Source organism: Sapajus apella, unplaced genomic scaffold (assembly GCF_009761245.1).
Source record: "Sapajus apella isolate SASKATOON/1434 unplaced genomic scaffold, GSC_monkey_1.0 scaffold30, whole genome shotgun sequence".
NCBI lineage: Eukaryota > Metazoa > Chordata > Mammalia > Primates > Cebidae > Sapajus > Sapajus apella.
Genome location: NW_022436970.1, coordinates 24,272,161 through 24,286,911, shown reverse-complemented (window position 1 = coordinate 24,286,911; position 14,751 = coordinate 24,272,161). Strand labels below are relative to the sequence as shown.

The 14,751-nt window shown below is 59.6% G+C and overlaps 1 protein-coding gene across 4 annotated transcripts in view; it reads right to left on the bottom strand.

Annotated features, from left to right (window-relative positions):
- The window catches only part of NFATC1 (nuclear factor of activated T cells 1), an 87,883-nt gene that overhangs the window by 5,997 nt on the left and 67,135 nt on the right, over nucleotides 1-14,751 (bottom strand). For 2 of the 4 annotated variants that reach the window (XM_032293774.1, XM_032293775.1), the window contains exon 8: nucleotides 11,957-12,089. In XM_032293774.1, the coding sequence (XP_032149665.1) occupies nucleotides 11,957-12,089 (133 nt within the window). The other 2 variants (XM_032293776.1, XM_032293777.1) reach the window with 2 other exon arrangements.

The following is a 14,751-nucleotide window of genomic DNA, read 5'->3' as shown; positions in this document are numbered from 1 at the left end:
CTCGAACACGCAACAAGACAGCTTTCAGGAGTCCGTAAAACTCCAACTGTAAACGGGAACGACCACTGGGGGCGAGAAGCATCAGTCACTGAGACAGAAAGACGCCCTCGCTGAGGATGCAACGCCTCCACAGTCCCTCCCAGTCCCTCTGAAAGGGGTGGGCTGTGTGCAGGCAGTGACCCAACAGCCTAGGACGGAACGCGGGGTTCCTGAGTTTCTGGAGACTTCTCCCACCCAGCCCTCCCGAGAAGGCGGGGGCTGCGGGGAGGAGCCTGCAGGGCAGGCACTGGGTCCCCAAGGCTGCTGCGCCAGGCCTGGCCCAGAGCCGACGCCGGCTCCCGCCTCGCACCCGTGCCTTGCACCCACCCCGGGCCTCTGCACCGGCTTCTGCAGGGTGTCGGGAAGGCGGTGGGCAGGGCATGCAGTCAGCGGAGAGGCAAGGCGGATCCCAGCCAGCATTCCTGCGGCTGCTGTTTTCCTGTTGGTCTCAGGCCTCTCGTGCTACTTAGAAGAGACACAGACGGCTCCGTTGCTCTGAGGCCCTCGCTATGGCGCACGTAAATTCCCAACAGATGTGAGCTGCCGCTCTGAGCGAACGCAGCGCGGACGGTGAGCTAACATCAGGTCTCCTCGTTCCGTTTTCTCTTCCCCGTGAGCTGCACACCAGTGGGTTCTGGCAGTGGGGTTGGCCACAGGGAGAGAAACTCCCCTTCCATCACCACCTGGGGTCTTCGCGTGGCCCCCAAAACCTGCACACAGGCTCCCTGCGCAAACACTCACTGCCGCCGAGGGCCCAGGCAGCCTCCTGCAGTCAGTAAAAGCATTTCCGCAACTCGAGAGAAAATCTTTAGCCCTGGGCTTCAGCCCGCAAATCCACGCAGCCGTTCCCCACCATAGCCAGGGTGCCGAGGGTCCGCCAACAGCTGCGAACCACAGAGACACGTTTTCCCACAGCGCATGGCGCGAGAGCCCCTGCGCTACCTGCAGCTCCCCTGTGGCGCCCACCACAGAGAGCTGGGAAGAGCTGGCCACGCCTCCTCCCTGCCACACTGGGCCATCACAGGCAGTAACCCATAGGGGCCGTTCCCAGCTGTAGCATCTCACCAGCCTCCGAGTCTGAGGAGGTCAGCCACTTTCAACCCTGGGATTCCGCAGAGTTGCTGCACTTTGTTGCTTTTGTGCTCTGACTTTTCAATTCCCTCCTTTTATTCAATCATTCAAATCTTTACTTCATCCACTCTGCACGCTGAGTAGGGGGGCTGACGTTTAAAGCGTATGCTGCAAGCTGAGTAGGTCAAGGTAAAATGTGGCACGTATCCACCACGGAATACTATGTAGCCACAAAAAAGGATAAGTTCACGTCCTTTGCAGGAACATGGATGAAGCTGGAAACCATCATTCTCAGCAAAGTGACACAAGAACAGAACACCAAACACTGCATGTTCTCACTCATAAGTGGGTGTTGAACAATGAGAACACATGGACACAAGGAGGGGAGCATCACGCACTGGGGCCTGTTGGGGGATGGGGGTGCTAGGGGAGGAATAGCAGGGGTTGGGGGGATTTTGGGGAATACCTAATGTAGATGACAGGGCATGGAGACAGCAAACCACCATGGCCCGTGTATAGCTACGTAACAATCCTGCACGATCTGCACATGTGCCCCAGAACTTAAGAGTATAATAGAAATAAAAAAATTAAAAAATAATAAAGAATCTGCCCTGCACACTGAGTAGGGAGGCCGAGGTTTAAAGCATCTGCCCTGCACGCTGAGTACAGAGGCCGAGGTTTCAGAGGGGTGCTGACGTCTAGGAGGCAGGAGGAAAATCACACGGCCACCTTGATTCTAAGGCCTTCCCGGGACGCGGCCTGCAGCTCCCTGACTGGGGCCCATTCATCTAGCCAGGCTCTGCTGAGGGTCGTGCCAGCCTTACCTGGGGCTCGCAGACCTGGCGTCACCAGCCTTTGGCCTGGGGCAGGTCCGGCCACAGCTACCGCGGCGAGTGTGGCCCGAGCCACACTATAGCTGCGTCTATAGTGGCACCCAGGGCGGGGGCGGGATGGGTGCTTCCCCAGCCTTGTCCACTCTGCAAGCACCACTGGGGTCACGCTGGAATCACACCCCAGGAAGCAATGGCCACGTTTGGGGTGACATCACAATTCCGTTGTCCCAGCGGTGAGGCCTAGCGGGTCCCATGTGAAGCCGCCGCTGCTCTGGTGTGAACTTTGGGAGGAGCTGGAGACTGCGCCAGCGCCTGGCACCCGCCCTGGAGTGCTGGGTCGGTTCCTGCAGAGAGGTCTCTGCTTCCAGCCACCTGAGTATGGACTCCCGGGGCCGCATCTTCAGCAGAGGGTTCACAGATGGGGCGGAGCCCAGGACTGCCTGCACAAGTGGGGGGCTGCTGAGGGGGGGTGCCCTCACATTGACCGGGTAACCCCACCCCCTCGCTTCTCGTTAGGACGTCGAACATCTGAGCCATGGGCAGCAACACCTTTTTTAAGGGGTGGGGGAGTCGGTGCCTGGGGGGAGGGCTCTGACCACCGTCTGGAAACCCCAGGGCTGGGGACATTTTCATGCAGGGGGACATGTGTGTCGGCTTCAGGCCGTGCCCCCATTGGCTCTGTGCAGGCAGCTGGGCCTTGGGAACCGTCCCTCCCCTCCGGTTCCAGCTTCAAGCCTGAGGAGCCCACAACAAAGCCGGATGACGGGGAGACCCGGGGCAGGGCGTGGCCAGCGTTCCCCCTGAACTCAGGCCTGCGCCTTCCAGAGGCGCTGGGGTCGCCTGAAACAGGCCCAGACGTGGGAGTGCGACACTAGTGGGCACCCACGTCTCTCCTGCTCAGAAGAGGCTGCCATCCTGAATAGCCCAGCCTCCACTCTTAATGAGGCTGGTAATTTCCAGTTTACGATCTTAAGCAAAAGCACATGGCTGGAAGGTTAAATTAAGGCCCCGCGGGGATCCTCTCTCCACACACGGGATTTTCAGCCAGGGCCCAGAAACGTGGCCAGGCGTGGGGGCTAGCACTTTTTCGTAAAGTGTCCCCTGAGCTCTTTAAAAACGCTCACCCAACAGCTCTGCCTGACACTAGAGGCACCGCCCAGCAGAGCTGTCCCATAAATGACCGTGGCCATAAATTAGCCACCCCATGGCCCAAGGCTGGTGATTCAAGAAAGCCGGCGGGCTGAGCGGCCGGGTGGCGTCTGTTGCTGCTGGCCAGACCACGCCGGAGAACCCCGCGCAGACACGGCCCGCTGAAAAGCGCAGTGGCACCAGCGTCCACTCCTGCACCTCCCCAGCCACTCGGATTCCTCCTCCCAGGGAAGTCCTGGCCCAGGATGGGGGTGGTGAGGGGCACGTGGCGCTGGGACATGTGAGCCACCTCCCTGGGCATCAGGACACACGGGCTGCTTGCCCTGCGGAGCGGAGCAGGCCCAGTGCTGATGTGTCCGCCACCCCAGGGCAAGCAGAGGCTGAGTGGACGCTTCACTGGGACCCCGCCAAATCTAGGTAGCTCCGTTGCCCCACCCACAGCAGGCACTCCCTCTCTTCCCAAGGCCAGAGGCTGCGGCAACGCGCGCCTCTCAGGAATGAACTCATGTGCCCTTGACCGAGACGGTCCCACGCCGCCCGCCGCTGCCCTCCCCTCCTGAGACGGTCCCACGCTGCCCGCCGCTGCCCTCCCCTCCCGAGACGGTCCCACGCCGCCTGTCGCTGCCCTCCTTCCCAGAGCTATTTGCAGGGAGCTGGAGGCGGTGACTTCAAACCCAGGGGCACCACATGTGCCCCGCCCATGACAGCATCTTGTGAGTCTCAGAGCCGGTCGCGGTCCCTTGGCCCAGGTGGGCCTGTGCGTGAGCTTTGATCGACACCTGTCCTGGGGCCTGGCATGGCACCCAGACCTGATGGGTGGAGAATAAAGGCGGGAACAGATGGGTGAATAGCACCACCCAAAGCCACACACACTGTAGGCGGCACCTTTGTGCGCACCGTCCGGTAAACGCCCTTCCCTGGACCCGCAGCCTCGCTGAGCATGTTCTTGGAAGATCTGAGGGCAGCCACCCGCAGCCTGAATGGGACACGGCAGCTTCTGAGGAGGCCGCACATGTGAATTCCCATCCACACACCACTGGCCGTGTGACGCTGAGACCCCTAAATCCCGTGAGCCCGTCTCCCCAGCTATAAGGCAGAGGTGACAAGACCTGAGAATGAAAATTGGCCTGAGTGACATGGCGGCAGGCGAGAGCCCACGCAGTCCCGGCTTCCTGAGGTTGGCGCCCACAGCTCCCGGCTCTGGGGGCTCTGTCTGTAGCACAGGGAGCACCTGCAGGTGGGCGGGGGGGGCCCTGGGGGCAAGAAGGGGCTCTGGGGATGGGCAGGCAGGGGGCAGGGGCAGGGGCAGGGGCAGGCCCAGCCCTTCAGCTTTAGACAAGCGGGGTCACTGCTACAGGTGGAATCGTGTCCATTCAAGCTTGTGTTGAAGCCCTAACCCCCGTCCGGTTGGCTCTACTTGAAGATAGGGCTTTCGGGAAGCAGCTGGGGTTAAAGGATGTCACTAGAGTGTGGCCCTGATCCCATGCCTGGTGTCCCATGAGGAGAAAGACACAAATGTGCCGTGCCACGTGAGTATACGGTGGGAATCTGGCTGTCTCAACCTGGAAGGGTCCTCACCAGAACCCAACCATCCCAGCCCCAACCTCATACTTCCAGCCTCCAGAGTGGTGAGAAGTGAACGTCTGCTGTTTACAAGGCACCCGGCCGGTGGTGCTCTGCTGGGGAAGCCCCGAAGACTGAGACCCCTTCCTCTGTCTAGTTACAGCTGGTGCCCAGGTGGCACCACAGCCGGGATCTAACACCGAGCTGGCTGCAGGCTGCAGGTGCTGTGCACAGCAGGGAATCGCCCCAGGGCGGTTCTCTTCTCCCCAGGCCTGCATGTTTAGAAACCTCAAGTGTTTAGCTGGAATTACTCTACCAGGTACGCATGGCAGTGCCGGACAAAAGAGGTTTTGTTCAAAGTCTAAACCCCTGGAGAACAAAGATCAGACTGGCTTCTGTTCTCTGCACGACAGTGAAGTCCAAGTGTTGCCATCAACATAAACAACCAGGAATGACGGCTCCAGGGCACGGCTTTTCATAAACAGTGAAAGAAGGAAAGCGGCGGATGGGGTGTGGACGAGATTGTCCTCAGCCTAAGGGGGCGGGGGGTGGTGAATCTGCGCCAACCAGGCCCCACCTGACGTGGGAGACGGCGAGGGTTTTTTCCAACGGCGTCTGCCCTGCCTTTGGGAGGCCGTGCGTGCTCTCCCACTCCTCACTGGTGTTGCTGCTGAAGCGTGTTCCATGGTTTCCAGGAACATACGCTCTTCCCAAGTCACAGCCACGTGAGTAGGTAAGTATTCCAACCACGCACGCCACAGACCTCCAGGCTGAAACCGCAGCTCCGTAGTGGCTGACCCTGTGGCTAGCCCCCGCGGTGTGCCCGCGCAGGACTGAGTGCTTCTGCTGATCTGACTTTGCCCTCACACCCGTCCTCTGGGTGGGGCTCCGCACTCTTCCTCACACAGAAGTGAAAACAGGGACATGGCTCAGTTACTTAATGGGGGTCTCGGGTGGCGGCGATGGGGCCAGGACCACCCAGCGGCAAGGGGAAGCACGAGGGGGCCTCGGGGCTGCGGGGCACCCACGGCCGCAGGTGTGGCAGGCGGTGCTGCTCCCGGGTGCAGTGAGGTGGGGTCTGTCGCCCAATCAGGCTCACGGCAGCAGACGCTCCCACAGACGCACAAACCAAAACACACAGCGGCTGGCTTTTGGCCGTCACCGCCGAGGCTACCCTCTGTGTTCTGCGGGGCGCGAGACTCACGCTGCAGAGCCAGGCTTCACCATGCCACTGGAACCACAGGACCACGGTGGGGTGGCAGACGCACAGCAGACGCTGGCTGGGAGCAGCTCTGCAGACAGGCGGGTCCCTCCCAGGCGCGCAGCTGGCGTCGCCAAGCTCAGAGCGCTCCTGTTGCCCCACGCATGTCCCGGATCCCAGGCTTCCTGGCGCCCAGCCTCCCCACTGACTCACACATCCCTGCTTTTGGTGGCCCACGGCCCTTAGATTTCTAAACAAACCCCTTCCCACCCCCTTATCCTGTCTCAGACTCCCAGCCCCACCCCCTCCTGCAGGAGCTGGGCTCACCCAGCCTCAGGGGGCTCCTTCACACCAGTCTGGATCCCAACGCTGGGTCCCTAATGGATTCCCCTCACTCTGACTTCCGCAGGAGCAATCTTCCACCCCAAATCCCTCCCGCCTTAGAACAGGCTCCGAGGACACGCAGCAGGGCCTGGCGTCTCGCTGGGGGGGGTTCTGGGCAAGGGCATCTCCAGTCCCCCTGTTAATTGGAGCCCTTCTTCTGACGTCTGGGAGGCCTGGTGAGCCAGCAACCCACAGCAAGTGAGAGAGAAATTCCTTTCCCTCAGGGTTAGCGTTGGCAGCGAGCATCCGATCACCCTTCCCTCACTTTCTGTCTGGAGCAGGGAGGGAAACAGCAAAAACAGAAATGTAATAGACGCTGCCTCCCTCGGGTGGCCTAAGGCTTTCAGGAGAACCGGGGTGAGGGGCCCACAGGCTGCTGCTTGAGGGTGGGGCCAGCTCAGCTCCAGCCACAGACGTCGTCGGCTGCTGCGCTTCTGGAATTCTCGCCCCTGCGGCCACCTGAAGCACGGAGGCCACGCCATCAGCTGGAGAGGTCAGCATCACCTGCTCTGTTTGAAATCAAGTTGGACTTCTAAGCTGGGGCAGAGCTGGGCTGAAATATCAGCACGGGGTGTCCGGCTTGACCCCCATGAGCTGCAGAAAGGGGAGGCCGCCCTGGTCCCCGGGCAGGGCAGGGCATGCAGCACGGGGCGTCTGCGTTTCAGGACCTTGGAGGGTACACGAGGGCTACCAGGAGAATGTTTTGAGAACCGGTGACCAGGCCCTGGTGCATCGAAGCGCCTGCAGCCTGGCCGACACCTGGAGTCTCTCGAGGCTGAAAACCAGGGCACTGTGAGGGCAGCACTGGGTGACGTGTCAGGAGCTGGGAGCACCCGCCAAGGTGGCGGGATCGGAACGTGAGCGACTTTATTTCAGGGAACAGGACAGGGGTGGGGAGAGACCCGGAGGCACAGCCCGGCAGTCCTGGAAAGATGCCGGCGAGATACCCCCACCCACGCTACCACCACATGGGGGCTCGACAGGCGCTCGGGGCCCCACCTCCTTATCTCTAAGATGACGGAATGTGGGAGCCATGGCTAGGTGGGGGTCTGAGGCGAGCAGGTTCACTCTGCAGTGACAGCCGAGCTCAGGCCCAGTCCCAGGGTGCCTCCAAGTGTGCAGGGGAGAGCGGAGGGGAGGAGAGGGAAGAGGCCACGGGTGTTCGCAGCTACCCGGGCTGTGCTTTTGGCCAACGGCAGCTAAAGGGCGATCTGGGGCCACTGAGCACCTGAAGAGAACTCACGAACGTCACTGTCTAGGGATCGAGCTTTACGTGCAGTGGACTTGGACAGCGTGAGCCCAAAAATCCAGGAAAAAGGCGGAATGGAAAGCTCCTAAGAAGGAGAGGCCACCAGCTGAGGAGCAGGGCGGGGAGGGCGAGGAGGAGGGGCGGCCCATGGCTGCCTGTCTGTGGCTCCGTCTGTAATCGAGTCAATCCCTCGCAGGGTTCTAGAGCCCTCGGCCTGCACAACCCCAGCTGAGCTTACTGGGGGCCTGGGACGCGCTATCCGGAGGGGGCTCCCCGACAGACCGGGTCTGCTGCCTGGGACGCGCAGGCGGAGACAAGCCCCCAGCTGTCGACCGTGGGTGGTGGGCTCTGTGCACAGGACCTCCGTTTCACAGCCGCCCCCGCCCCGGCTCACACCCAAGCAGCTCTCTTCATGACAATCGCTGGTGTGGCCCCAAGGCCACAGAACCCCCACGGGAGCCTCTCTACTGACACCTCTCCGATGCCACGGTCACTTCTCCATTTAATAATCCACTGCAGACAGGGAAGTAATGGGGTCTAGTCCCCTTCTGCTCTTGAGAAGACACAGACTGAGGCCCAGGTCGCTGTGGCAGGGCCAGTGGAGGGCTGGGGAGGACCTGGGAGGGAAGGGCGCCCACCCCTCTTCGTGGTGTTTGAGTCTTCAGCTGGCTCCTGTCTGGGCTTGGAGCCCACCCACAGCAAGGGACCCCCCAGATCCCGAGGCAGATCCACCCTGATGACATCGCACCCCGGACGTCACATTTCGTGGTCAGAGCTGCTCCTGATTTTAGGTGACGGAGGGTTTGATCACAGCAGCCACTCCCTGTCACCAGAGGACCCTCAGCTGGGCCACGTGTCCCCTGAGGAAGGAGGCTCTGGCCATGAAAGGGATCCCAACAGAGGCAGGGGTGTGTGTGCTTTCACGGGGAGCCGGGGCCAGGAGCAGCTTCTCCTCGGCATGGACGGGGAAGAGCTCCACGGGGGGCGTGGCGCAGAGGCCCTGGAAGCATTTCCAGGGAACCGACGAAAACGACGTCAGATGAAAAGACCCGAGTCTCCAAGCCCCAGTGACTTGCCACGTTTTATTTTCTCCTGCAAACAAACACTGACGTTGGTAGCTGACTTTGAGTTTGTAACTTGGTTTTCTTTTTCAGATTCCCAGCCCTGCCTGCTCGTATCTGGGACACATGCGCAGCCCCTCACACATGCTCCAGGCCACGCAGTCGCTGCCTTCTAACCAGGCCTGGGCAGGGTCCCCCACTCCAGGCGTTAACGCTAACTGACTTGTTAGAATAACCTCTAAGAACTGCGGACATTCCTGGCACCTGGGCATCCCTCGGCCGTCATGATGCACCTCCGGAAGATTAAATTCAGGCGCAGTTAAACAAAAGCAGTGACAAGCCAGCTGCTCCAGGGAGCCCCTGTGTGGCACACATGTCTGAGACTCCCACTGTGGGCCACGTTTACTTTCCTCCCGCAGTGCCAGGTGGGGCGGCCTGCAGGGCTCCCAGAGGGCTCTGCCACTCCTGCTCAGACATTCGGGTGGGAACCTTTCCCCATTTAATGCTTGCCCCCCTAGGAGGTGAAAGGAACCAGCCTGACCCTCTGGGTCCCATCAGAGACCACCAGCCCTCTGCACTCAGACGGCGATTCCCAGAGGCTGACCCCGGCGACGCGCTGACTTGAGAGGAGAGACGAGGCCTCGTGAGGACGGAGGGGTCTCGGGGCCAGGTGCTGCCTCTGGGCTCATCTTCCGCCACATCATCCGAGGACACCTTCGGGCTGAGATGAAGAGTGACAGCAGCTGGCAGCCGGGGCGTGCCCCCGCCCCCCACAAGCACCGGACCCCCTTGGGCACTTGGATTCCAAATGCCCTGGAGCCCTCAGCGGGGCCTGCCTGTGGGGACAGCAATTCTGAAGGAAAACCTCAAATGAGACTTGATTCTACAAACTGTATGCAAAATGAATCCCACAATTGGAGGTTACGTGCTTCATTTCTGTCCACTTGGCATTTCCACAGCACACTTCTTGCCCCTAAGAGCCTGCCCCTGGCTGCCGTGACCCCCGGGTACTCAGGCCTGGAGCTCGGCACAGCGGAGACTGGAGTGAAACGAACCCCACGGCGACATGTGGGAAGGGGAAAAAGCAAACCAGGAGCCACTCCGAGTCAGGCCAGTGCCTGCTGACCAGCTTCCCTCCACCCTGACACGTCCTGGCTACACCTCCAAGGGTTGTGGAAGGAGAGCTGCCAACTGTCTCTTGGACCACGTGGCAGAAACCGTCCAAGCCGGACCCCAAGACACAGACGCATGAGCACGGAGGACGCAGGCCCTGGCGTGGCCTCAGCGTCTCAGACGCAGCCAGGGTCGCAGGGCGGGAAGTGCAGCGGGACGCGGATGGACACGGATGCCTGAGTGCTGGTTTCCACTCATTCGTTTATTTATTTAAAAGCCACACTGACTGACAGCGGCAGCCCGGGGTTCTGCCTGAGGGAATCACAGTCTGTGGTGCGGGATTCAGTCACAGCCCCCAGGAGCAGGGGGGTGACAGGGAGCCGGGAGCCCCTGTGGGCTGGTGGGGCCAGTCAGTGTGCTCGTGGGGACCTGGAGGGTCACCTGGCAGCCGTGGCGCTCCTCCGGGAAAGAAGAGACGAGGGAGTCAGCAAGAGAGAGGACGGGTGAAGGCTAGTGCCTGGGGCGGGTCTGCGGAACCCAGCCTGTGATGGGCCATGCTGGGGCAGCTGGGGTTGGAGGGTGCTGCTGGGTACCGGGCCGGGGGTCCAGCAGAGACGTCCACGCCGGGCACGGAGCTGAGAGGGGTGCTGGGGCTGGCCGAGGCAGGAAGGTGGCTGGTAGTACTGGATGGCTGGCTGCTGGGTGGGGTGTGGGCAGGAGGGGCAGGAGCAGGTCAGCCTCACCAACTTCATGCTGCGGCCACGGTCCTGGGGGCCTCCACTGCTGCCTGCGAAGGGCTGGCAGGCTCCCTGCACAGACCCCTTCTGCCTCTGAGACGCGTGATGTGCGCTAAACTCAGTGCCGCGCAAACCCACAGTGGGGCTGCCACGTAAACCCATGGTGGGGCTGCCACGTGTCCAGCACATAAGAAAAAAACGCGCTGCTCTGGAAAGCAAGCCTTCTTTATGAGGCCTGGGCTTTCTTTAAGACATTCAATTTCTGGTCAACCATGCTTGAAGTTTAATTAGAACGCAATCATTATATTTTCAAAAAAAGATACAGTATTTCCTTCTGTAAGATACATTGTACCTTGTTCCAGAACAGGTGTGGGTGGTGCAGACCACTAAATCCCAGGGGTCACAGAGCACGAGGCCCTTCCGTGTGGGCTGGGCTGGGGCTGCCCGTCACCCCTACAGCTCTGTCTCACAGATGCTCTCAGGGTGCAGCGACTTTATAGCGAAACCCCAGTATCCACACCTTGAGGGGTATTTCTACAGCTTACCTAAGGACACAGGGAGTGCTGGCAGTTTCGTGTAAACGTGGGGAGGGCCTTCCTAGGATCTGGTCTATTACAAATGCCCTTTACGTTCAGAGAAAACAGAAACCTTTGGAAACACCCTGATTTCACTCAGAGAATGTGACTGTTTTTGTAATTAGCTCCCCGCATGTGGTTTCCCTCTCAGATAATAGGAATCTCTGGAGTTTTTAGAAAAAAGCAATATAAAAAGACTGTTGACATTAGCTAAGCTTACCCAAAACACAGTAAAACTCAGGATGAAAGCTAACCCTGTCCTCTCCAAGCTGGGAGGAGTGGCCTGAACCCACAAAGGAAGCTGCTCCTGGTTCAAGGACTGAGAGCACACACTCAATGGTATTTCCTTTAAGAAAACACCCTAAAGGTTAAAAAGGTAAGCTGATATATATTTTTTTTTTGAGTGAAAAGGAGCCATTCCCACGATGGGTAAGGGGCAGGCGGGTTGAGGAGGAGGTGCACCGGCCTGGATGCCCATGGTCCCAGGAGATGAGACTTCCCCTGGAGAAGTATCTTGGGGACATCCGCCCAGCACAAAGCTTGCTCACCTTAAGGACCACATCAGGACCACAGGCTGAAAAGCAAGGTTTATTCCTAAAGGTGCCTGCGAAATAGCTATGCACATTTGCCTTTCACCTGAAGCAGCTTTAGTACACGTAAAGGACCTCCTGGGTTTTGAGAGCAGAAGAGCCGTGTTCTCCCCTTGGCTGTTACACGTTCGCCAAGCCGCACGATAACCATGACTAAGTATTCAACACTGCCCCCCACTCCCCACAACAGGGATCAAGGAAAATGCATCGGAAGCCTTCCTTGTCCTTTCATTTGGAGAGAATCGATGACTCAGTCTCACTAACGGGACATCACACAGTTACACGTGCAACACGCCCGCTGCTTTACGGCGACGTCATCTGTTTCTGTGTCTTTAGAAAAAGCACCCCACACGCTCATTTTCACTGCTTAAGGTTAGAAAGACGGCGTTACCGTTGGCAGGAAGGTAGGTGAAGCGTTGGTACTGGCTTCGCTTTCTCTTCCCGTTGCAGACGTAGAAACTGACGTGAACGGGGCTGGTTATCCTCTGATTCCGAAATGGCGGGATCTCGACCACCAGAGAATTCTAGCAGGAAAACGGCACACAGGAAGCAGACAGTTAGCACAGGGCAAGCGAGGGCTGCTGTGCCACGGAAGCCACACAGCTCCCCCTCATTTCCACGGAGGCCACACAACTCCCCTGCGTTTCCACGGAGGCCACACAGCTCCCCCGTGCTTTCACAGCAGCACAGGGCTACTGTGATGGTTAACTCCGGACAAGCCACCTGGACGGTGCAGAAGCAGCCGCCGACAGCCCTGGACTGTGCGTGGCGCCTGCATGCACGTGTGGGCATGTGTCTCCTAGGGAAGAGGCTGCCCTTGACTTCTGGCACACCCTGGAGTTGAGAGGCTTCCTCAGAGCAGTGGATTGGACTTCCTACACTGACAAGACCAACAGCAAGATGGAAATCTTGTCAACGTGGGGAAAGAAGCCAGGAAAACAGAAGCTGTGAATAGAATTGGGACCATGTGCCTGAGGGTGGAGGCTGACTGGGGCCACCTGGGCAAGGGGCCTGGCGGGGATGCAAAAGGCTTCTGCTTGTCCAACCCTGAAGGGTTGGTGACCTTCAGAAAACCACCGGAGGCCCCGCCTCCTGCTGCAGTGTGATGGCTGTGCTCGATGTCCCAGCGCCTGTGCAGGTAACTGCAGTGGAGCCCGGAGGAGCCCGGAGGAGCAGGGCTTCCTAGAGACGCGGTCTCCAGGGAGGGCCTGTTTGTCACATCTGACAATGGCTAAAGCCCTCGGTCAGACCCAAATTCACTCCAACTGAGGAAGAGGTGGCGGGCCCTGACCCCCACAGACCCTGGGTGGGAAGAGCCAAGGCATGGAAGCACAGACAGAAGAGGGTGGCGTGTGGTGGCTGCCGTCACCTGTTCATGTTTTTAATACAAAAGTCAGCAGCGTGTTTACAAAACCCAGGCTCTTTCAAGAACACACTTGAACATAAACCATGGGGGTGTGTGGCATGTGATATGGCATGGGGTGTGGCACAGGGGTGTGTGGCACGCGGGTGTGTGGCATGGGGGTGAGTGGCATGGGAGTGTGTGGCATCGGGGGTGTGGCATGGGGAGTGTGGTATGGGAGTGTGTGGCATGGGGGTGTGTGGCATGGGGTGTGGCATGGGGGAGTGTGCCATGGGAGTATGTGGCATCAGGGGATGTGGCATGGGGGCATGTAGCATGGGAGTGTGGCATGCGGGTATGGCATGGGGGTGTGTGGCATGGGGGTGTTTGGCATGGGGGTGTTTGGCATGGGAGTGTGTGGCATGGGAGTGTGTGGCATGGGGGTGTGTGGCATGGGGGTGTGTGGCATGGGGGTGTGTGGCATGGGGGAGTGTGCCATGGGAGTATGTGGCATCAGGGGGTGTGGCATAGGGGGTGTGGCATGGGAGTGTGTGGCATGGGGGTGTGTGGCATGGAGGGGTGTGGACTGTTTGCAGAGCTCGGGGGCTGGGACACAGACACCCCGACTGTGAGCTCAGGGCCCAGCAGCGTTACGCAGGGTCCTAAGGACTCTAAACGATAGGGATGGGGCAGGCATCCCTGCCAAGGGCTGCACTTGGCATCTGGGGAGAGCCTTGGGGAGTCACATCTATAGTTTAATTTTTTAACCATATGATTTAGTTTAACGAGCAGAAGAAAATCTATTGTTACTTCTTTTGTTAAAATAATTAATTACAGCTCAGCACCTAGCTTAATAACCAAATTGATTGAATCCTGTTAACAACAAAATCTTATAATGTTAGACAGAAAACTGAAAATAACTTCAGGTCCAAGCTCTTCCATTTACAGATAATGAGACAGCTGAGGCCCAGGCCCCCTTGCAGGGGGGCCAAGCCCGCCTGTCACCCCCCGGGCCCGTCCCCCAGGACTACCCCTCCTCCCAGCAGCAGGTCTGTTTAATGAACTCTAGTTCATTGGGAAAAAGCCACAGCACATGAGCGTCCTCCTGCCTCTGCCCATCATCAGAGCTTCCCCGGGAGAGCTGAAGTTGCTTCAAGGCCAGGAGCCCTTCAACGCCAGCGGGGCCTGGGCTGCCCCGGAGCTGCCCCCCAAGCACTGTGGGTCTGGCTTCACCTGGCCTGGCCATCTCCTGGGCTGACCCTGGAAGCCCCAGCCGTCCGGAACCAGTCTTGGCTTTCCTACGGGGGGATAAAGAGATGCTTCTCCCGGGACTGTTTTCTGAATTCAGCAGCAACTGCTCTGGAGTCAGCAGCTACAGCAAGAGGGCCTTTAGAACAGAAGCAGCTGAGGGAATGGACAAAGGAGCAGAGACTGAAATAAAAATGGGCTGGGAGGCATTCTCGGGCAGCGGGGAGCGGGCAGAGGCGGACCATGGGGCAGGCCGAGATGGGCAGAGGCGGGACTCTGTGGGGCAGGCCGAGATGGGCAGAGGCGGGACCCTGTGGGGCAGGCCGAGATGGGCAGAGGCGGGACCCTGTGGGGCAGGCCGAGATGGGCAGAGGCGGGACCCTGTGGGGCAGGCCGAGATGGGCAGAGGCGGGACTGTGGGGCAGGCTGAGATGGGCAGAGGCGGGACTGTGGGGCAGGCCGAGATGGGCAGAGGCGGGACCCTGTGGGGAAGGGTAAGATAGGCAAAGGCGAGAATGTGGGGCAGGCCGAGATGGGCAGAGGCGGGACCCTGTGGGGAAGGGTAAGATGGGCAGAGGCGGGACTGTGGGGCAGGC